Source organism: Strix aluco, chromosome 4, assembly GCF_031877795.1.
Source record: "Strix aluco isolate bStrAlu1 chromosome 4, bStrAlu1.hap1, whole genome shotgun sequence".
NCBI lineage: Eukaryota > Metazoa > Chordata > Aves > Strigiformes > Strigidae > Strix > Strix aluco.
Window position 1 is genome coordinate 17,945,244 of NC_133934.1, and position 23,335 is coordinate 17,968,578.

General features: G+C 40.4%; 1 protein-coding gene across 9 annotated transcripts in view; it reads right to left on the reverse strand.

Annotated features, from left to right (window-relative positions):
- LCORL (ligand dependent nuclear receptor corepressor like) overlaps positions 1–4,656 on the reverse strand; it is an 84,514-nt gene extending 79,858 nt beyond the window's left edge. For 8 of the 9 annotated variants that reach the window (XM_074822230.1, XM_074822224.1, XM_074822225.1 and 5 more), the window contains exon 1: positions 4,434–4,656. In XM_074822230.1, the coding sequence (XP_074678331.1) occupies positions 4,434–4,584 (151 nt within the window). In that variant the 5' untranslated portion in view covers positions 4,585–4,656. The remainder of the gene's footprint in view (positions 1–4,433) is intronic. The other variant, XM_074822226.1, reaches the window with a different exon arrangement.
- Between the last annotated feature and the right edge of the window lie 18,679 nt (positions 4,657–23,335).

Below are 23,335 nucleotides of genomic sequence, written 5' to 3' on the forward strand. Positions count from 1 at the left end.
TTTGTTCAAAAACAGTAAGCTTGAGCAGAAGTTCAAATGTTTAAAAAAAAAACCTCAGAAGTCTAGATCCATCAAAACAGAATCAGATACACCAATGTATCCTATTTTAGAGGGGAAAAAAGTCTGAAAAAATACAACAGGAGTTAAGGAGTATTTGTATGCTAGATTTCACAAGCATACAAAAATGGATTTTTATTTTGATCAAATTTCAGTTTTCATAAGAAAGCAATACCAAGGCTATTTCCTGTCAAATATGTGCCCTTGGGCTGCAGCAGAGAACAGTAAAAACTTCTACCCTTCCCCCAAATAGCAACGTAATTATTTTTTTAAAAGTTGTCGAAAAAATATTTTAAACTTTTGTTTCCACAATGAAAGATTATTCAGAGGCTTTTCTATTTTCACAATACAATGCAAGGCCCTAGCAAGAAGATTTCAACATCCATAACTGGAGTTACCTTGTACTTTCCAAGCCTCAAGTTACTGCTCCAAACTTTACCCATAGGATACTGTGATAACACAGTAAAATGCACCACCTCATGCTGAAGCTTTTTCTTGCACCCCAGCAATTACTAGGTCTCTCCTCTGTGCCTATTCATGAAAGTTACGGGGACTCTATGTACTTGCCAACGCTCTACCTGTAAAGTTCAAATGAAATCGGTCAGTGGGATCAATGACTGCTTGGAAAAACTGCATAAATCCTGTTTCTTAAGGCTGACCACAGTATGAAGCTAGACTACTACCAAAGCCTCTCAATCCAATGGAATGCATTTAACCAATTCACATTACAAAGTTTTAATCAAAGAGCACCAAAGAGCAATTTTTAACCATTCTGGTATTCACCTCTATAAAATATCTTGCAATTTAAACCACCACAGCATTCAATTGCTGGCTAAGTTAGGTACTTCAACTCTGAGCTTTCTGGCACTTTTCCATAAACACAGAATTCAGAATTAGGGTAGTCTGTTTGTTAGTTGTCACAAAGACTGTACCTAGGACAAAACATACCAGTGAGCACTGCTATAAACAGTACTTTTTAGCCCATATTATGCATGCTGTATGAACACCAACAGAATCAAGATCTTCAGGGGTTTTGAACTCTGATCAAGCCATACAAGAGTTAGATACATCCATAAGCACAAGTCTAGGCATCTTAGGAATGTTAGTGCTCAACATAACGCACACAAAGATTACCATCTGAACAGCCATTTTGTACTGAACACCTATTTAGAATTTCTGTGAATATATTCCATTCATTTACAATGTGAAGTCTTTTATACCTTCAAATATGTTTAGATACCAAAGAAGAAAATTCTTAGTAATGTCAGTGAAATTTTATCACCGTTTTTCTTCTCAAATTCTTTAAATGCTTAAACATTTTGACCTGACTTTAAATCATATTCTGAAGGTCACTAATTAACATAAGAGGCTGGCAAAACCCAAGCTTTTAATTCTAAAGCCCATGCAAATATTCAGGTTTTGACAAACAAACAATTAAGCAATCGAGCCCTTCAAGTAGAGGTCCCTAACCACCACTGACCCTCATGCAAACGATATGCCGCAGGCAACTGAGTATTACTTCTGTCTCACTGTTGTGGATATGAACAATCTGTTGACTGTGAGCCTCAAGCTGGGCAATCACTGTCTTGGAGGTATTATCTCTGCCTCAGCTTACCATTTCCATAAAGTAAGTGGATGAGGAATCCTTTACAGATAAAGGATTTTGAAGTGCTCAAGTGATTATACTACAGCAATACAAATACCAAATTCAGTATCAATACAGTAAGCGATACAAGTAATACAAATGTTGTTCATCCAAAGGGTTTAGCAGAAACAATATGACATGTTCAAGGAGTCTGTTCGTTCTTGCTTTGCTCTCTGAACATAATGCTTGACAAATGATAGCCCACAGAACCATATCACCTTTCAACTTTTTTTTAATTAAAAAAATGCTAAGGGTAGAATCATCTGAGTTTTTTGTTGTTGGTGGGTTTCTTTGTTTGTTTTAGGATTGACAGGAAGCTAATTCAAAAATTGGGGGGCTACTACTGTACTACATTGTTCTCCACACTTTACCAGAAATATATAATTCTTGAGAAGGGTGGAGAAAGAAAAAATGTTATGTCAAATCCATCATATTCACCACTCCTCTCCCCACTATGTTGCCATTTCAGCCATCAACCCGACAATTGTTCAGACCTTCCAGTTAATACTAACTTTAGTTAGACTTTTCAAATCCTTAGGAATACTATGCTGAGTGAGAATAATTACCGATTTCTACTTTGGCATTTAATTTGAGCTAATGGAGGAGGTTATTTTACAGAAGCTAATGCTACAGAATTTCAAAGGAGTAAAGAAAAAACATCCCAAACCTGTTAAGGGTACTCTACCTCCATTATCCTGACTACTCACTTTCTCACCACTTTGTTTACACTTTCTCTCAGATAAGGGCTGCTCAACAGGCATGCCAAGTAACAGTTCTTAACTAAGACAGCTCTTGACTAACTATTAAACCACAACCAATGTCATTCCTCCTTAGCAGTTGCTAATCATTTCAGGGCTTCTTTCTATTAACTGAATTTTGCATTGTGAACATACAGGGAAATCACATCCTAAATAACTTTTATTCCAGGGAGGAGAAAAGCAACACCACAGCGCAATCTGTTTAAGTGTAAGTCATTATGTTATGGTTTTATACTTTGCAATTCTCAGTGAAAGAGCAACCCAAAAAATGACTTTGAAGAAGTTCCCTAAACACAACAGATCTGCCCAGCAGAGGACCCAATGTATGGTGAATTTTTGTCTTACAGAGCATTCATTACATTTCTTTGTAGTCCTTGTCAGTGTTGGTCGTGCTGTGCAATTGTGTTCCCCAAACACATCTGGCAGCACACCACTAACACCTGAAAGTCCCTTCAGTTGTCAATTGTCAAGCAGACTCTTAGGACTTTAGTTTAAATTTAAAGTTGAAATGCCGTTACATAACGGGTAGCCAGAGGAACAGTCACTTATACGTTGTGAGAGCTACCAGTCCATCAGATTTAACAGTTTATTGCTATGCCAATAAACTAGTTCTCCCTATATATTCTAATTAAACTGCATTCTTTCCACAAGAAGCATTAGTGCATGGAAATACATAACATTGTTTTCCCAAACCATATTGTAACTTGAAGGATTAAAAAGATGGTGCAAGCGTACACAGGTATCATAATATGCACACAGGTGTTATAACAGGTGCTTAAAAGTGTTATTGGGGCAACAGAGCAAGAACAAGCAGCATATGTGCATGAAGCAGCTACCAAGTTACTGGAAATATGTAACAAGCCCCACAAACCCGGACAAAGCTAATCTCCTGTAATTATAGATGTAGCTCCTTGTTAAGTATTTACTTCTTTCTTTGATCTCGTCTCGAGCACACGCAGAAACACCGACTGAACTGCTTGCTTTACCCTCCCGGTCACATTTAGCTGTGCTTCCACCGCTCAGCCATCAGGGAGGGTCAGTCCCGACACTAGCACACTACTTGAAGATTTTATCTATTTCCCTCAGAAGGGAAGTGGCTGTTGAAACGATACAAATAAGCAGCTCCCAGCACCGAAGTGCTCCCCCCGCGCCCGGGGCCAACGCCGCCTCCCGCGCGGCGGGGCCGAGGGCAGCGGCGCGAGCCCTTCACGCGGCGCCGTCCCCCGGCGGGGCTCCCCCCGCGCGCCAACGCCGCCGAGGAGACACGCGGGGGGGGGGGGGGGGGGGGGTGTCACGTGACCGCGAGGACACGGACGACGGACACCCCGGCGGCACGAGAGCCTTGGGGGCAGCCCGCGGGGCGGGGGGGGGGGGGGGGGGGGGGGGAGTGCGAGGGGAGAACTGCCGTCGCCATGACAACTTCCAGGGGGAGGGAAAACTTCAAATCCCAACCGTCAGTGCAGGAGCGGCGCCCTCTTAAAGGCGCACACACACACACACACACACACAGGCGGGCTCCCTCCCTCCCCCCTCCGCCCCCCAGGCACTGGCGATGGAGGAGGAGAGGAGGGGGGCAGCCACCGGCACTCGCCGCGCCAACGACGAGAAGCCGAGACAAAAGGACTAGAGCCGAGAAAGGGTCTCGGCCGGCGGCAAAGGGAGGCACCGAGCGGCCCCAGCCGACGCCGTAACACCCACCCTCCGCTGCCCGGAGGCGGCTCAGGACCTTCGCTCTCCCCCACAGACCCCGTCTCCGCTTCCGCCCTCCGAGAAAGCCGCTGGAGCCGCTCCTCCATCCTCGCTCCCCCCACCCACCCCAGAGACCCGCGCTCGGGGCGCCTCGCCCCCTGCCCCCGCGCAGACCCCGCTCCCCGCCTGGCCGCCCCCTTCCCCTCAAGGGCCCCGCTGCCCCCTCCCCGCCGCTCGGTCCCCCCCACCACGGCCGGGATAGCCCGTCGTCCCCCGTCTCTTACCCACACAGTGCATGAGCCGGTGCCGCCAGGAGTCGAGTTCTCGGCGGACTCCCCTGCGCTCCGCCGTGCAGCGGGGGCTCCGGCACTGGGAGGCGGCGGCGGCAGGAGGAGCGGGAGCCGCGGCGGCCATTCTGTCTGTTCCCTTTTCCATCTGCCTCTGACCTCACGCCCGCTCATTTACATACGAGCGCGCGCTCCCCCGGCTCCTCTCCCTCCCCCCCACCCCCCTTTGCCTCGTCGAGCGCGTGCCCGAGCCCCCCCCGCCCCCCCCCCCCGCTCAGCATCCGGGGCGGGGAGCGCGCGCCGCCTGGCGGGGTGACGGACACGTGTCCCCGCTCCCCGCGGCGCCCCCGCCCCGCCGCGGGCCCCCCCCGGGCCCCGGCCCCCCGCGCAGGCAGCGGGTCGGTTCGGTAACGGGCGGGCAGCGGACGCGCCGCGCCCCGTCCCCACCACCCCGGTCCCCATCGGCGTTCCCCCGGCCTACACCTCCCGCAGGGCAGCGCGCCGCCCGCCCCAGCCCAGCCGGGGCAGGCAGCAGCAGTGCACGCCGGGAGTTGTAGTTCGTGGAGGGCGGGGGATCGGCGCCCACCCTGGGCGCTTTCCCCACCGCTCTTCCAATGGCTCCCTGCTGCCTGAGCCCCAGCACCGCAGGGCGGCCCTCGCCCCGCGCCTCTTAGCACCGCAGCAGCTCGGGCAGAAGCAGCTCCGGGTTAAGAGGATCTCACAAACCGGCGCAGCTCTCGCCCTCGTCCCATGCCCTGCCCCGGGTGCTGCTTGGAGCGGGGCTTGTTCATGGCCCGCGGTCCCCCCGCAGCCGCCTCCGTTCCCCCCGCGGGGCTGCTGCCCATCATGGCAGCCCGCTCCCCCTTACGTTCCTTATTCCACCACCTGCACGGACGTGGCTGTCACACGAGGGAAGGCACAATGCCTTCCTAACTAGCTCGCCACATTCACTCTATGGAGATTTTCCAGAGTTCTCTAAACTACTGCTCAGTTCACCAGACTTTCTAAGGGCTTTGCTGTCAGTCTGCTTTTTATAAGGGTGTTGATCGGACAGGGAGGCGAGCTGGGGACCGGTGTCACATAAAACACAGCATTATCTCCCACCACCTCTTTGGAAAAGGCTAGCATGGAAACTAGAAGCAAGCCACTTCAGTTCAGGATCTGGGAGCATGCCTGAGAAAGCTTGCTATCTACCTACCAATGACTTCGGAACTAAAGTCAGATTAAGGTAACTGCAAGAAAGTTAACACACGAATGTCAGACTGGATTATTTGGAGCATTTGACAACAGCTTGGACAGTCGGTTTTACTGCTCTGCACAGAGTCTGCCCCATGCTGTACCTCCAGACTCCAGCACAAGACAGACATCCCTCAGCACCAGTCTAATGTGACAGTTGCTACCCGTGCCTTGCAAGAGAGCAATTAGCAGTCTTGAATTCCCCAGACAGAAAAATCAAGATCTTGCTGTTTTCTCAGATCCTGGTGTGTCTTTGCCTCCTCCTCCCCCATGCTCCCCTTCTCTCTCTAAGCATGCAGCATTACTTCACCAAGAAATGGCATTTCCTGTGCCTATTTGCAGGTTGTGATAGAAAACAGGATTTTGTAAGGTCATAGAAAACAAGACACCCTTGCTTCTCCCCTTCTTCCCCCATAAGGGTTGAAGGAGCAGTGCTGGAAACTGGAAAGAATCATGTCACCCCTAACTATGCACAATTTTTTTTCTTGTGCTAGAGCAGAGCAGATGAGCAGAGTTAACAACAGTGATACTGTGTCAAAGCTGCAGAGTGGCTTCAACTTTGAACAAAGAACAGGAAACCTTTTCCCACTCATTCATCCCTCTATGTATCTGTGTAGAGTGCCAGTGCAACCAGAAGCAGGGCTATTTAAGAATGGAGCCCCTACTATCTTTCAGTAGAGCATTTCAGGATAATGGCAAGACTGGAAGTGCAGGTGAAAAGGCAGCCTATTGCTTCTTCTAGCTTTTCATCATGGCAGCCAGCAATAAATAGCAAGCAGCAGCTTGCCAGTCTCCTGACTACTTCTTTCTTCACCTCAGATCTGTCATGAGTACCTTGGCTCTCTTATTTGCACCGGACTTGCAAACAGCAACAAAAATCATCAGCCTTCCCTCAGAGAAACACCAAAAACCAAGGCAACTCTGGGAAGGCATTGTCAAAACCCACACAAACTAAAATGTAACCTTATTTGGATAGAATGCATCAGTTTCAAACTAATAATATCCTCCAGTAAAAAATATTTTTTTTTTGCCATAAGATGGGCTTAAAAAAAAAAAAAAGTCTGTTGTGCATTTCCTTCTCCTGCAAACCTTCCACGATGGATATTTCCTTCTGAACTTCTTAAAGATGTTCTTTTTTGTGGGTGAAGGACATATTCAGGGATTGCTTGCAGAGCACAGCCCTGAAGATCAGTTCTGCTTCCACTGGAATGAACAAAACTTTGGTAACAGATGGCAGGTCACGTCTTTTTTTGTAAAGAAATTTCATAAAAATAAACTGTCACTCCTGTAAAACAGCTAATTGAGCTTAATAAATTCAACACACAGGAATTTTAAACACTATTCATTTAACTGAATCCCTGAGGTTATCTGACATGAATCAGTTTTGTAGGGACACAAATGCCCCACATCTGAAGAGTTTTATTTTGAGATATCTATGATTAAATGAAGAGAAGAAACTACACTGCCCCCTGCCCCCTGCCCCCCTGCTTTTGTTAATTGTTGTAGTTTCAAGGTTCCTCCTGTTTGAGAGACCTCGTCATGTGTGAAAGAAAAAAAGAAGTAAACCGGGCTAACAAAGTTGGTGGGCAGATTTCACAAAGCAGGAGGAAGAAAGGGGAAAGAATTTCAAACTGAAATTTTAGTTGCCTAGATTTTGAACCCTAGTCCTTCTGAAAATATGCCTAGACATCAGATACGCTGTAGACACTAGGTTTTGAACCACTCCTTCCCTTTGAGATGGTTCATTCTTCCAAACTTAAAACTGAACCAGGTAACCCAAAGATCCTGCTTCATCAGACTATCAGGAGTGTTACTTTTACATTAGCTGTACTGGTTTTCCTTCTCTGTGAAAATGACTTTCCAGCCAAGAGGTCACTTCTTACATGGATTTGTACTTGATTTTGTACAAGTGATTCCACTTTTCTGAACAAAGGTTGGATCAAAACTCCAAGGCTGCGGGCAGAAGCTGGAACAGTGAGGGATAATTTTGATTTAGTTAATTTTAGCTGCCTATCCTAGCTAATTTTTATGGGATCAGAGAGTCAGTTACTTAGAAATGGCTCTGTTTGAGCTGTTGTTTAAAGCTACAGGAATTATTGCTGCTGTTCTTTCTGTATGTTTCACCTCATATTAATTTGGGGATAAAGAGAAATTAAAATAGTCACAGATGCTTACGGTTTGATACCACAATCCCATCAAAATCTTACATTTTGAATTAATTTTTTTGAACTCACATTGGGGAGATTTAACTATCTTATGGAAACATTGCAAAATTGTTCATCACCAAAACCTCTTTATAATTAATCCCCAAAGGTGAATTCACTCCTCTACAGACAGCTTTGCATGGCTCTTTGTCACATAAGTACTGCTTTGCAGAAATGGGGGGTAAGGATGAAGTGTAATTAAAATAGTCTAACTTGAACAGTCAAAACCCTGTAAGTAAGCCTTTTGCAGATGCTATCTTGAATACATCCTGAAGTGGTGAGCTCTGTCTCTCTCACATGAATGGAATTTGTAAACCTGGAAATTGTCAGTGTCTTGGTAAAACAGAAAGAGTTAAATGATGAATTGTGTGACAGCTTTATGAATGAGTATTGCAGAGAATCATTCATACTTGGAAGATATACCACAGCATAAAATGGAAGGGTAAAAAAAAATGACACCAGAGGAGATTTCACCATAAACACTAACATGATCATTTAGATACAGGATCTAGCCAAAGTGAATAAGGGTTATTTAGTAATCAGTATGTATATTAGATTGCCAATACATGACTACTTAAACCTATTTGCGATATACATTTTCTAACAATTTATCACATTGTGAAGAATTCAGAGATGCTCATAAGATACGCCACTTTCTTTGCAGTGTCAGAGGTAGGAGAAATGCCATTTTAAGCAATCTATTACATAGGCCATTTTCCCATTTTTTAAAAAATTACTATATTTTCATCACTAAGCATTGAGCACTTAATCTTAAAAAATGCTAGGGGACTTAGCGCATAGCTTCCATAGAAGAAGCTCTGAGAAGAAAACCCTCCAGTTCTGTTCAGCAATCTGCATATGCTTTTATTCATGCTTTGAAGGCAGAATCCCTGTGGTCACTCCTAAAGGCACATTCATACAAAGTATTTATGTTGCTCTAGAGTTGCTTGCATAAAGCAGAGTTCAAATTCAGGACCTGGAAAAGTACATGTATTCAAAAGCAACAGGATTTTTTCTGGCACAATCTCATCCTTAGATTCAGGCTGAAATGAGTGGACAGCCAGCGCAGATAACGGTTTTGGGAGAGTCTGGCAAGATGCAAAAGAGCACAATGTCATCAGCTTGAATACCATGAATTTCAGAGATTTAAACTGACACACTGTACTGTAAAACACTGTGGCTGAGTAGGCTGGCAACCTCCAAAAGAGAGTTAAGTACAGACAGCTAGGGAATGATGATTACTTTCCACCTCATCCAGATTTGTATGGTTTGAGGCATTACTGCTCCACTTACTATTTCACCTACTGCCAGCAGATATCTCCACTATTCCAAGTTTGATATACAGCCTATTCTTTTTCCTCCATTGGAGGAGGAAGGTAACCTCCAGCAGAAGCTGGACCAGCAACTGTAGTGCAGTGCAGCAAGAATGCTGTGAGAGAGGGGCTGTCCCATTATCTACCACTTCCCTGCCTGTGGTGGCAAGCATCACAACCCAGGTGAAAGGGTTATGCCTAATAGTTTAGACTTTGAATTTTCATAACAACCTCAATCAGTTACACAAAAAATATCATTAAAATCCAGATTTATTTATTTTTTTTTTAAAGCTAAGATCTGTCACAGTTATTTGCTGACATCTAGGTTAGGGCCCCTGTGATCCTTGAAACTTAAACCCAAAACATTTCCTTGCATTGCCATCAGTTCTAGTAGTGAAAATGAAAGCTCAGACTCAAATAGCAATTGGAGAAGTTTCCATTTCACACACAGGTGAAAGCATGATCTTTTTAATAGGGCAGAAAAGTCAGGCAACTTCAGGACTACTCATTGGCTTTTGGATCACCAGGAAGAAGTAAGATTTGCAAGCATTCCAGGCCTCTGAGGTTTAGGCCTTTTATCTCCTGCATGCCTATAAAATTCGAAATAGTTTACAAATGGTGATGTGTGGAGAGGCTATAATTTAATACCAAGTATCTTACAGATGAAGAAATAGCACTTGTTTACGTCTGAAATCTCAGAGTATAATAATTGGTGTTCGGTGACCACATTTTTCAGCAATATATACAATGAAAAGTACTGCTGTCTCCTAATTACAGGGTCTGCTTTTGTGAATCTCATCAGCATTAGTTGATATCACTATCTTTCAACATATGTGCACAATGTATCTATGCACAGGTTAATAGAAAGCTAGCCAAGGTGAATTTCTAAGTGTACAATATAAATTTTTAGCCAAAACCTGCTCCTTGAATCTCTACCTAGAGAAAAGTACCAGGAAATTAATGAGGTGAAGCTTTCCTCAAGTAGAAAGGCAGCACTAAGCCAATCAAGTCAGCACTGTATTTGTGCCCCATTACTGACCTAATTCTAAGTACATGAAACATGATTATTGCAGGCAGATGACCATTTTTCACAAACATCTTTATCCCTTGCATAGGAAGATAAAAAATGGGAAAAGACTACTTATCATATGTTCTAGCAGTAGTGCTCTTGAAGCTGTGAGGATATAAATAGGTAAAACAAAGTTGTATCTCAGTGGATGTTTTCTTATCAGACCATCTAATTAGCTTAGTGAAAAGCAACCAAGCTTTCAAGAACACTAGTGTTCTTCATGTCCCATCTACTTTAACTATACTAGCTGATTTGAGATGTCCCTTTCATGTATCAAACTAGCCTTGTGTGTACCAGGCAAGCATTATAATAAAAGTCTACAGTAAATGTTTATAAAAATCAATGCACTCACCTTTACATAGGAAACTAAAACGTGAATAAAGCTCTCAGTTTATACTATTTTTGAATACACAGTGACATTTTCATAGATCTTTGTTTATCTCTACTCTAGAGGTTAAGAGTCTGATGATACTGTGGCCAAAGGGCCATGGTCTTACACACATGTTTTGCTATGCAAGAGCACATGTGTATGAAGGCTCATTACATTTAGACAAACCCCTAGAGCTAGGAAAAAAGAAAAAAAAAAAAAAAAAATCACACAACTTCTATGGTGAGATGAGTATGTTTGATTAGAGTGGAATCTAAAATGTTACTTTACAGAATCACTGCTCAAAGCAGAGCTACATTTCAGTGCACAGTAAGGTAGAAAAAATAGGTCTTTAAACAATACAGGCTTGTAAGGTGAAATCAGATGCTAATATGCAAACTGCATAAAAGACTATGGTGTTAATTTATAAAAAACAATTAGAATACTTTGCAACTAGAAATATAGCAATTTTTTTTGGTACTAATTTAAAACATTTATTATTCTTAAAGTGTTCTTATGAGGATGATATATCCTATGTTTCAGTACTAGCCTGACAGAAAAAGGTGTGTAAGTGAAAGGAGCCAACTTGAAATGCCAAAAAATAACAAATTAGTCTTCTACAGATTAGACTGCTGTTTTAACATGTCATTATTTGGCTATTAAAATTAAATTTAGAGGAAGGTAAAATCTGATATATACTCCTAAGTGATGTCTCCATAGAGCTATCTATCAGATATGGCTGTTTTTTCCTTCCATTTAAACTGTTATCCTATGTTCCACACAGCTGAGTAATGTCACTCACTCTCTCTAAAGTTTCCCAAGTGGCCAAGTAATTTAAGTATGCCATCACCAGAGCAACTCTGCAGCTGAAAATATACTGCTATTAAACCCAGAGAGAATAGATCACTAATTGCGGCTTAATATTAGAGATAGACATGAAATACTGAGCCAGCCATCAGAGCATGCGCTGGTAATCCAAACTTATGCTATTATTGAAAAGACAAAGAACTGTTTACTGTCTTCATGAATGACTTTTACAGTTACACTAGCTAAGAACTTGCTAAAGCTAAATAATACAAGGGCTGCTAGTTCTGCTGCAGACCACAGATCAATTATTATTTAAGGAGGAAGTTTTTTCCCCTCAACCTACCCTCCCCTGCATGAAACGTTACACTGGATGGGTTTCCCTGTATGACAGTAGTGCCAACAGAGCATGTGACAAGATGCAACACACATGCAGCATCAAACAGAGGACATGGTTCCTTCTCCCAGAAGGATTACAGTCTAGATAGAGAGTATCACATAAGCAGCACCCAATCGGAGCTGACTGCTGACTGCTCCGATAGAGTCATTACCCAGGAAGCAGAGCACAGGGTACCACCTCCTAGGTCTCTAGCATCTCCCCAGGAGTGGATGTGTATGTGATTCTAGGAGGAGGAAGGTGTATGTCTGTAAAAGATTTTTGTTTTTTGTTTTTACTGCAGAAATTAATGTTTTGAAGTCCTTTGCCCCTCTTTCCAGCTGTAGTTTCCAGCATAGGCTGCAATTTTATAGCCAACTTAACCAGCATCCACCATGGGAGGTGGTAGGAAATGAGACTGAATGGCTCATTGGTCACTTGAGTGAAGCAGTTTATTTTCTGTAACATCACTTACAGAGTTATTGCCTCTTGAAGTAGGGCTCTTCATGGTTTGATTTAGAACAACTATTTTTACTACACCTGTAAGATTCATCTTATCAATTTTATGTACAACCTTTCTTTTAGCTGAATTGTCTGTGGTTTAGGTTATCTTCTGAATGCCCCTCTCAACTCCCTTCTCCCTCCTTTCCCACCAATTCCATCTCTTCCATTTTCAAGCCAAGCATCTCAAACTGAAAAAAAGTAGAAGAAAAAGAAAGAAGCAGCACTGTGGATGAAATTCACCACCCTTTTAGTAAAACAGAGCAATATGATTTCTCAGACCCAAAATAATTTGAAAATAAGGACATGATTATTCTTGAAATGCAACCATTTCACTAGATTGATCAGTGCTGTGAAGTTTAGTTTGCTATGGCCTTATATTTCTTCACATAACTGCATTCTTGAAATGTTTGGGGTTTTTTCTGCTGGTTCTCGATAGGTATCTTTTCATGTGGTTTTAATCAATCTCAGTAGTGCTGTAAAAGGACTGAAAAGAACATTTCTATTTTGCAAAGGCAGTTAATTCAACATAACCAAGATATTTTCTTATTGTCCCCTTTTTCATACTTAGATTTTAAAATGAAACACATGGAATGATTTTTTTGTTCATATTATTTCTCAAGTAGCTTTTGAAAAACGATTTTATGATTTTCTTACATTGTGTGACCATTTTCACATTAATTTTTAGAGACTATTTTTGTATTAGGTTAATTCGAATTAACAGAACAATTATAGATTCACATTAAATATTATTTTTGGGACCACATGAAGTAATTCCCTCAGCTAATAAAAAAATGAAGTCACACTAGACTGAATATGACAGAGTGAACAGTTCCTCGTTGGATTCCTGCTGAGAAAAGCAGACGGCAGAATAGATCTACTGCAGATCATCATAAAAAAAAGCATAACATTCCTGTTGTCCTTTCCCATAATTTGATCATGCTTGGAAAGCCCTTTTTCATTCTGAGTATTCATGAGTTCAGATGCAAACAGAATTAATCTTTTCCTTCTCTTTCTTAAGCAAGTCCACTTCCTCTAAAAATCCAAACATTTGTTTCTTCCCTTTCCTCCTCTTGTTTAAAGAATTAAGTGTCTAAGTTTCTACCATTTGCCTTGACGGATGTTTTCACAGCTAGATATCTATATTCCCTGGCAATGCCTCCCCACAGCGAAGACGAAGATGGCTAAGAAACTGGTGTGGATCTAAAAGTGCTATAACCACCTCAGAACAGTGCTGGGATCCTGCACCTTCAAGTTTGGGCACAGTGCCACAGTGATTCAGATATATTCCTTCTCATATTCCTTCTCCATCCAGTCATCTATTGTATTACTTTCCATTGTGCAATTTTTCTTGACTTTCTGCTTACCTTCTCTTGAATCAAGGTATGTTTTCAACCTTTTCTGCACTATTATGTGCGTAATTTCTTTCAAAAGAAGCCCAGAGGCTCTTGTCTTCACTGATTCTACAGTCTTGGGCATAAAGAAAGAACAAAATTTGTAATGCGAGTGTGAGAGCTGGCAACGTTTTGTTCTTTAAGGTAGGGACTCTATCTTAACTGTAGTGTTTTTCTATTAAAAACAAAAAAATAACCATAGACTTAAGTGTTACAAGCCAAGGCTGTACCACCACTTCATCAGATTTGGTTGACAAGTTTTCATACCAAGTCCTTTTCAGACCCTTGTAACAAACCCTCCCCGTTTAGATTATTTCTCATATTCTTAGGGTTTTAGGCAGTCTCACAATCAGCTTTTCTTGGCATTTGTCAACTAGGTGTTGCTTCCATGGAATAGATTCCAGTATGATTTAACTAGTCATTCAGACTGGAGAGTCAAAGGAGGAGCTGGCAATGTCTTAAACCAACAGCATCCGTTGCTGATTAAAATGGGCTCTAATCTTTATATCTAATCATTATATCTACAGGACTATGAAACTGGAATAGATTTAGCTACAAACTCATTGTAGAAAGCACATCAGCTTTTAAAATCCAAAGCAATTTTGATCTTGATTTTGATCTTTTTAAAAGATTCTATTTATTTTGAAGGTAGCAAATCTCTAGGGATGCTACCTCCAGTCATCAGATTCAAAAAGTCTATAAGAGGTCATACGCTTCCACCAGTAATTCAGCTATCTCAATCTGGAATTCTTTTAGAACTCAAGTAAACACTCAAGTCTTGGTGATTTATTTTTAGTGTTTATTTCAGCAACTTGTTCCATAGCTCTTGCATAGCCACTTTGATTTCAGACAACTCCTCTGCCAAGTTCCCTCCTCCCAGAAATAAAGGGTTCAGCAAAAGGATCTCCCTAGCTTCTCCCACCTCCAACACTGATGCAAAGAATTCATTAAGCTCCTCAGCAGTGGCCTTGTCCCCTGTGAATGCTCCTTTTATACATGAAGTGCTACTTCTAAAATAAATCTCAGCTCCATTTCCACATTGACCTTGTACAACTGTTTTGCATGATTATTGGCAACAGATTATTGGAAATAGCATCTTTTCACTGCCAGGATCAATATTTCTTATCAGTGAAAATATCATATTTTAAAACATCTTGCCTTTCCTTTGTAGAAAAGGAAAGGATAGGAAAAGCATACTAGCTGGAATATAAATAGAGTCTAAGTGACAGAATTTTCACTGTGCTGCTATCACGGATATTAGGACTTTTAGTGGAGATGCTTTTCTGTTTGCTGCAGCCATACCAGGTGTGGCCTGCAAGACAGGAGCTTGGTCTGCTGCTGGGGAATTCCTGTGTAGCTCTGTATAGATCTGTAGCTTGCTAGACAGGAGCTTGTGCATATATGAAAATGATCTCCCCAAAACAACCTGATGAGCTAAGACAGAACTTGGCCTGTCAGGTAGAAACCAGTCAAGGTCAGCACAACTTTCTACGATGCACAAGTAACTTTACATGTAGAGTGCTATGTAAGTGTACAAATTCACCGGCACAGAATCCCCACTCCCTGGTATTCTAGCACTTACCAGATTTCCCTTACCGCAGCTATCATTTTTTCACCCACATTCTACCCACAATGGGTCCCTGCCTAGATATGTCAGAGCTTCAACAACATTTGCTCACTTCAGCACAGGAAAGGTTGTGCAAGTAGCAACTAAAACTCCTCTCCCCTTGTTTTCATATGCAGGCACTTGCTTAAGTGTAGGGGAAGCTGATAAAACATGTTATCTCCCAAAACATTTGAGCTAATTTCTGTGCCCAGTGAGGGGATAACAAGTTTCCTACCTCTGTGCGGTTACAAAACATTTCTCAAATTTAACAAAACACACCAATTCTAATCTTGCTGTTTCTTGTCTCTGCAGAGCTAAATGCAGTCGCAGCATTCTGTTTTCTTCCTATGACACACACTGTCCTGTTATTCTCAGCTGCTCAAAACATTTGGTTAAAACAGCAATACTGTCTCTTGTTAAAGATACCGAAGAGCACTGTGCTTAATGTTTAAACAGCTCCATGTGTACCCAATTATGAAAGCAATTAATTTAGTCAAAGACTATATTAACTGCCATCTGTGGCCTGATTGTTTGTTAAATTTGAGTACTTCTGATCAAAATTGTCATAAACAAAGTCTTATACAGCATGTGACCCAGTGACAAATCAATGTTGCCCGAGGATGTCTTGATATGAAGAGAGTTAAAAAAGTGTTAAAAATTATTATACCACTTCTATCACCAATTTGTATAGCATATATTATTTGGGATGCGTTTCATTTGTTTCACAGAAGTGAAACCTTGGAGTTTGCTAGTAAAACAATGCTGCTGTTAGTGATGTAATAGATGATACAAGAACTGTGTCTAGGATAAGATGATAAACATATCCACAATAGAGGACAAAAAGCCAAAGGAAAGGTATGAAGCAAAACCAAGCTGGAAAAAGAAATGAAGCAGAAGCTTGAACTAAGATCAGCCCTCATGGTAGGACCCTACATGGACATACAGCTAGTCCCCAAATAGGCAGTGTGACTATTTATCTAACCCATACAAAGTGGACAGCTGTAAAAAGAAAGAGCATGTGAACCAGCAGACAAGGAAGCCTTGCCATAAGCCCTTGGTGGTATGATAACTATCAGGCTTTCCTCAGAACTCAGAGATGTCCATTCTAACTTCCTAGGGCAGAGGATAATGTATTTTGTGTCTCCCATGATCTGGGTGAACATCATAGACTATTTTGGAAGGAAAACATGACCAAAAGGCAGGGCTGCTCTTTCTCCTCCTACCTCTGTGCCTCAGCCTTTGTTAAAAGTGCATGAAGGCATCATTTCGGGATCATCATCACTTTCAGGCCAAAAAATACTGGATGGATATAACTGACATTTGTGAGATTTTTCAGATAGTCCTCAAAATTGTATTTTTTAAACAAGTAAACAGTGATAACTTTCAGAGAAAGAAATACAGTTCACCTTGAAATATATTGATTTCTATTTTGGAGTCACGTTTATTAAGTGACTCACCATTGAAAATCTGGGCTTCTGGACTTAATATGAGGTAAATAAATTTATAATCCATTAAGACCTTCTCCTCTAAAGGCATGTAAAGTTTCTTTCTCCCCTTTATTATATCTCTTCCTTGTCAAAAACTTTTGATATACTCGAGATGTTTTAAGCATCACATCTAATTTGACTTTGTTTTTCTTTTGTACATTTCACAGTGACCCTTCGTACAGTGATGCAACTGTTCTAGCCAACACAGGAATTGGCTATACCATCTACAGCTAAAATTTACTCTTGGAAGCAAAGCTATGCTCCCACTAGAGCAAAAAAGATGATCTAGTAGGCCTATCTAAAGATATAAACTTAAGTGATGGTGGTGATTCTAGACATGGGAAAACAGTCACCCTTTTTGTCATCTGGAAAGACATTTCCTCTTATTTACAAAGGTATTCAGTCAAGCAGTAATATGCCTTGGAGCAGGGGAATGCATTTAAGACTAGTCTTCCAGAGCCAATATGCTTCCTTAAAATGCCAGTTTGTAACATTAAGAGCAAACTAACAAACCTTAAAGGTGAAGAAACAGTTCAACTCCGTGCAGAATCCGGATGATCTGGAACAGATTTTTCTCTCTCAGAAACAAAGCCATATATATATACATAGCCCTGTGTGCACACATAAACAAGTAGCAATCCCTCATTAGGCAAGCAAAGCTCAGTATGAAAATGAAAGTAAAAAGAAAGGAATATTGAAACATATTATTAGACTTTTTTCCTCCCTCACATTGCTTTCTATAAATGACAGATAGACAGGTGAGTATGGTCTTAGCAATTCAGCAAAAGAATACAGAGAAAGGGTCATTATGACAATTTTTTTTCTACTGTATATTGAGAACAAGTTTAGCTTCTTTGTATAAGTGACAGGCAAGAGTAGCTAGAGGAAGAGGTTGTAAGGAAATCCTCTTGATACAAACTACAAACCTACATAAGCTTCTTGAGGTTTCATTTTAGTGAGTTTTCATTTCATTTTGATATAGCTCACTTGAGAAATGCTGACTTAGATATCACCTTTCCTCAAAATATTAAGGGATCTGGTAATCATCTTGCTTCTCTCCCTGAGAAGGAGTAAGGATCCTGGAGTTTATGGAAAGGTTGCTTGAGAATCTTCTAACTTGCCTCTAACATAACCAATACTTCTATCTCCAGCACATACTATGGGCTTTGAAGACAGTATCAGCAGATTTATTTTTTTTTTAAAAACAAAACAGATTCAAAAAACTTTAATATACCATCTTAAAAAGAATCAGAGCAAAGGAAAAAAAAATATTTAAATACTCACCCAGTACAAGCACCGAATAATGCAAAACACAAGCTAATTACTCCCCAAATGAGGGCTATAAATCAACATCTCTTTTTTGTTTTTCTGTAAAAGAGACATATTTCAGATTAGAAAATAGGACACAAAAGTTACTTTTATCTAATCTGATCACCCAAGCTTAGAGTTATAACCAGTCCTATTATGATAGTGAAACTTTTTCTACACTGTTTGCCTATGTTATGTTTTGTTAAAAATCCATGACTTGACACAGAGAGAAGAGCTACCTATCTGTACTGCTCTGACTGTTGCACTCTGCTCAGGTGAAGTCCATAGGGGAGAGGGAGGTAGTTCCCCTGGGAGCAGTTAACGATGTTCACCTGGGAGAAGGTTTAGGTGTGAAAGAATAGGATTGTTACAATAAGTGATTTCCCTACTACATTATGAGAAAAAAATCTTGGGTTTTTAGGAGGCTGAGAAAGAGACTGGGTCAGAGAATGTTGTGAATTTGCACCTGGAAACAAATCTGTAAAAGAGTTAGGGTGAAGTTACAGTAGTGTGAACACTCAAAGAGTTAAGTCTTAGAGAGAATAGAAAGAAGTTGGTTTTTTTGAGGAAATTATACAGAATCTATTCAGTTTGGGGAACTTCTGGATAAGAAAAATGGACTGAAAGGGAGGTCGTAGCCTCTAAAGGGCTCATCAGGTAGGGGATGGATTTGTTCTGAAACCATTTTTTAAATGTATGTCTCAATATTTCTGATCTTGCTCTAGTTACAGGATTAGTTTGTTCTACTTTCTTGTTTGTCCAATGGAACCTCTTTTTAGGGATTATAAATCTGTAGCATCTTTGGGTGAATTTATCTTTAAAAAAAGTGAAACTGAGCTAATGGCTCAGTTAATCAGCTAACTGGCTGAATTTAGATTCTGTTTTGAGTAAGCTTAGGCCTTGATCCTGTAAAACAATTTATGTGGACAAGTGTTTGCTCTTGTAGCGATCTTCCAAAAATTCTGCCCTAGTTTATCTGACTGCAAATAAATGGATATACGTATAGCTAAAAAATAAAGATATTTGTGTTCTTGTTTGTGTTACTTGTATCTATATCTGCAAAATAATTATTTTTATTGTCACCCTGTCACTTTTTGGTCACTCTTTCCCAGGTGAATTTTTAATAAAGTTTGGTTTTAAAATATGTAAGACTGAGGCTATATATATGGTGTCTTTTTGCTCTGGAGAAAAGAGTAGCACCAAATCTGAAATATAATTTGTACAGGGATGGTTTTCCTGCCCCTGAAAGAAAATGCAGTGAGTACTTAACCTGAACAACACTTTCAGAGAGTGAAGATCAAACTTTGGACTAATAGATGCCCCTGCTGATGTTAAAGCTGCATCTGGATCGATTCTGGTATGAGTTGAATAAACTGTATTTACTGAAACCTGGGAGTTTTTCAGAACAGCTAACAACATTGTTTCCACTTTATATGAAGTATGTTGGATAATGTTTATTGAACATGAAGGTGTGGAAGGGATTTTGTATGAGTTCAGTGAACATAAAATATTCTGTGCTGAATGATCATTTTAAACAATAAATGTTCTGTTGTTTACAATGATCAAAAGGATTATACTGACTCTAGCTCATGTTTTCTTATTTGTTTTGATATTTTTCATTTGATTTAATCATATCAACTTTATGTATTTCTCATTCTTTAAAAATTAACATTTTAATTAAACTATACTGAAATTATTTCTTTGTAAATATTTACTCAGAAAGCTGCTTCACCAGGGTGAGGGACAGGAAACAGCTCTCTGCTGTATACACTGAACAGTTATGGTTGGAATTACTGCAAACCTGACAACCGCATCTATTTAGCAATAGAAGTAAGAAATGGTATGCATTGTTATAATACGAGGAAAAGCAAAAAGCAAAGGGGAAAGGAAGAAATGTTTTTCCTTCCAGAAATAGTCCATTGCTTAGAAACATATCAATCTCAAATGACAAAAATCAAACATTTTTAAATAAAGGTTAATCTTGTATGACAGTATTAAGAAAGCTAAACAAAACTAGCATGAATAGAATTTACTCAGCTTTATTCCTCTTCCTTTAATCTGAATACTTTCCTTCTCTGCTTCTGTATAGAATTATAAAATGGAGTCTACGTAAAGATATAGTTATCGGTTATATCAGTGTATGGCTGTAATTCAGGAAAGCACTTAAGTAGGTGATTAACTTCAAGCATCCACTTACCCACTTTCCTAATTATGAACTTAAGCACATACCAAAAGTTCTTTCCTGGATTGGTTTTATGCTATGCCTGTTGACTACAGCAGAGCACAGAGCTATCTGAGCTAGTTTGAAAGCAGCTTGCTCAGGGGCTGGAAACAGTCTATAACCGCAGCTGCCTGGCACTCGGGGTGATTTCACTGACTTGCTTCCAGTGCTCAAGCTGCCTTGGTAAAGCCTGTTATGTTATGAAGCCTGGAGTCTACGCTTCCTTCTGTTAGTTTGCTCTAGTTTCTGCAGAGCAGTTGCCTCTCTATTTTCCCAAGGTCCTTCTATTTCTTTTGTAGGGAAAGTACTAATAGACCTCAAAATTAGAAGAATCAGTAGCTCAAATAAAGGGTTTATGATAATGGATCTTAAAATATGATCCAGAAAGACCTCGTTCAGTAGCAGTTTCATTCTAGATGCACTTGACTTTCTTTGTTTCTTTGCCTTTAAAGATGTAAACATGTCTAGGCTTTTGTTTTTGTGCATGTCCAAGGCTACTTGGAGCTTGCCTATGTTCTGCCTCAGTCTGGCAGAGATCTGGGAACTGTCTCTCTACCAAATCCTCTAAGCAGCTTGATCTGAGAGGCATTCTCGGAGCATACCTAATATTTACTACAGGATTAGGCCCCTGACAAAATGCAGTTGTAAGGTTTTTTGAAACCAATGCTAGGGATTGCTTTCTGTAATGGCAGCTACAACTGCCTGCAGACTGTCACTGAGTATTCCCGTCTTTAATGGAAATGTCCTAATCAATAAGAGAGTTGTCCTCTCTCTTTACTATGCAATTTATCACAAATTCCTTTCTGCATGATGTTGTATTGTCAGTAGGATGGATAGAGAGCACCTTCTCCTCCAAATTACTCAGAGATTTGTGGTTATAGGTATTTATTGATAGGGAGAGGTTTAAGTCCCTGCAGATGGAGCCAACAGTGGAGTCTGGATCACCTTGCTGGGCTTCTTAAATAAGGGGTGAAGATACATTGACAAGAAGGATTTGTCAGAGATAACCTGGAAGCTTAAGTCTCAATGATGGTTTATCACTGGATATTTTGCGAAACCAGTTAGAAAGTGAACCATTAGCAAGGGAGGACATGATGTTCCACTAAATTATTATATGCTTCATGAGAAGAGAAAAACTTCCTGCCATCTGTTTCAGTCACTGTAGTGCTTATGATTTATCTTCAAAATCTTGTTTTTGAGTGGTTTGTACATTTAAACATCAAACCTCCCATGACATTTTTCTGAATGGCTATGTTCACACCAGCAAGTGGCTTCACCCATCAAACCTGTAGTGTTATGTACTGGTGACCAGGTCTTATGTCCCCATTATTCATATTTTTGGAGGTTTACTTGGGACTTGCTGTAGTCTGGCCCCATGGACTAGTTGTCTGGCCAGGAGTTGACACTATTAGGTGTGTTTCTGGAATATACTTTCTAGCCTAGCTTCATCTGAGAATAATGCACCTTTTGTACTCTAAAACAGCTCTGTAATGTGAAGTGGAGCACAGTAAGTGGTGATGAGTAGAAGACATGCTTGAAATCACTAACTTTTGATTGAGCTAAAATGCTAATGTAGGTTGTCCCAATATAATTTTCCTTCAGTAAAGGTAATGATCCAATTCCAATTTATTAATAGTGAAATACCTTGTCTGACAGTGGTGAAACATGAGTGTGATTTTACTCATCACCCCAGGTGTCACTTTGATATATCTGAAAGAACTATGTAAGTAAATATATGATGTTAACTCCATACTATCTCAGAGCAAGTCATGAATTAAATGACTAGAGCATTTAGTTTTTGTGTTAGATGGGTGCTTATTTTCTAATAAAGTGAAGAGATTGTCTTTTAGCATCTTTCAACACACAAGCACTTTTTTTTTTTCAGTAGATATTCCCACAAAAAAATTTCTCATTAAACTTTTGGAAAGCCTTTTTAAAGGCTTGCTTCTGGCACTTAACAGTTCTTTGGTTTTTAATACTACCCCACAATGGAGTACAATGTCAGCTGATTATATTTAAACAACTCTGTCCCCTCAGTTTTTATGCCTGAAAATGACCAGTTGAATAAGCTGTTCTGGGTAATCTTTTCCCAGTTTCAGTGATCTGTCACCATCTTCATGCTTGGCAATGTTTAGAAGTAGAAGGGAAAACAAATTCAGGGCCGTGTATTACCATACTCATTATAAGTGGGCACTTAAGTCTACATTGTGTTCAGCTGCATGAAGCATGTACTTAAATATTGTGTTGGATCGGGACACATTTAGCACAGTTAGTTTAGATGCCTGGCCAAACAGCAGCTAAAATGAAGTAGTAGGACTTTTGTCTTCAATATAGTAAGTAAGGTTGAGGACACTTGCACTGATCTTATAACGTATTAAAAAATGAATCAGAGCTGGGGTTAAATAAGTCCAGTGCTGATCTGCTCCTGGCTATAAATGCAGACAGAGTTTATGTGAGCTTAATTTTAACCATGTTATTTGTAATATATTATTTCTTGGTTCCGTATTCTTGCTGCTCTGCAAGAGAGCTAGTTTTGCTTAAGTTAACAGGATATTTGCTCAGATATCCTGTTAGTGCAAACCCTATGGCTGTGAAAACCCACATCTCCTGTTTGAAACTGTAATTAGCTCATTTAAAGTGTTTTAAAGATATGTAAAGAGTGGAGATGTGATTTCAACAAAAAAAAAAGACTCTAAAGTCTGCATAGAAGTTTGTCATGAGGATGGAGTGTCAGCATTAAATGTCAGCTGGGTTATTGAAGATTTTGATCATATAATTGGGAGTGTTTCAGTGCATTTGATTGTAGTAAATACGCTAGGGCATGCTCAAGTCAATATGAATCATCAGTGTACTATCAGAAAGATATAAAGTAAATAAGTACTCATATAAGTAAAGCTATAACTCATAGAAGAGACAGGTAATCGTATACATAAAAGTAACATCCTTGCTGCAAATTTGTCCCCTAGTCATAACTCCATTATCTCTCTCTCCAGGTTCTCACTAAAGTTATGAT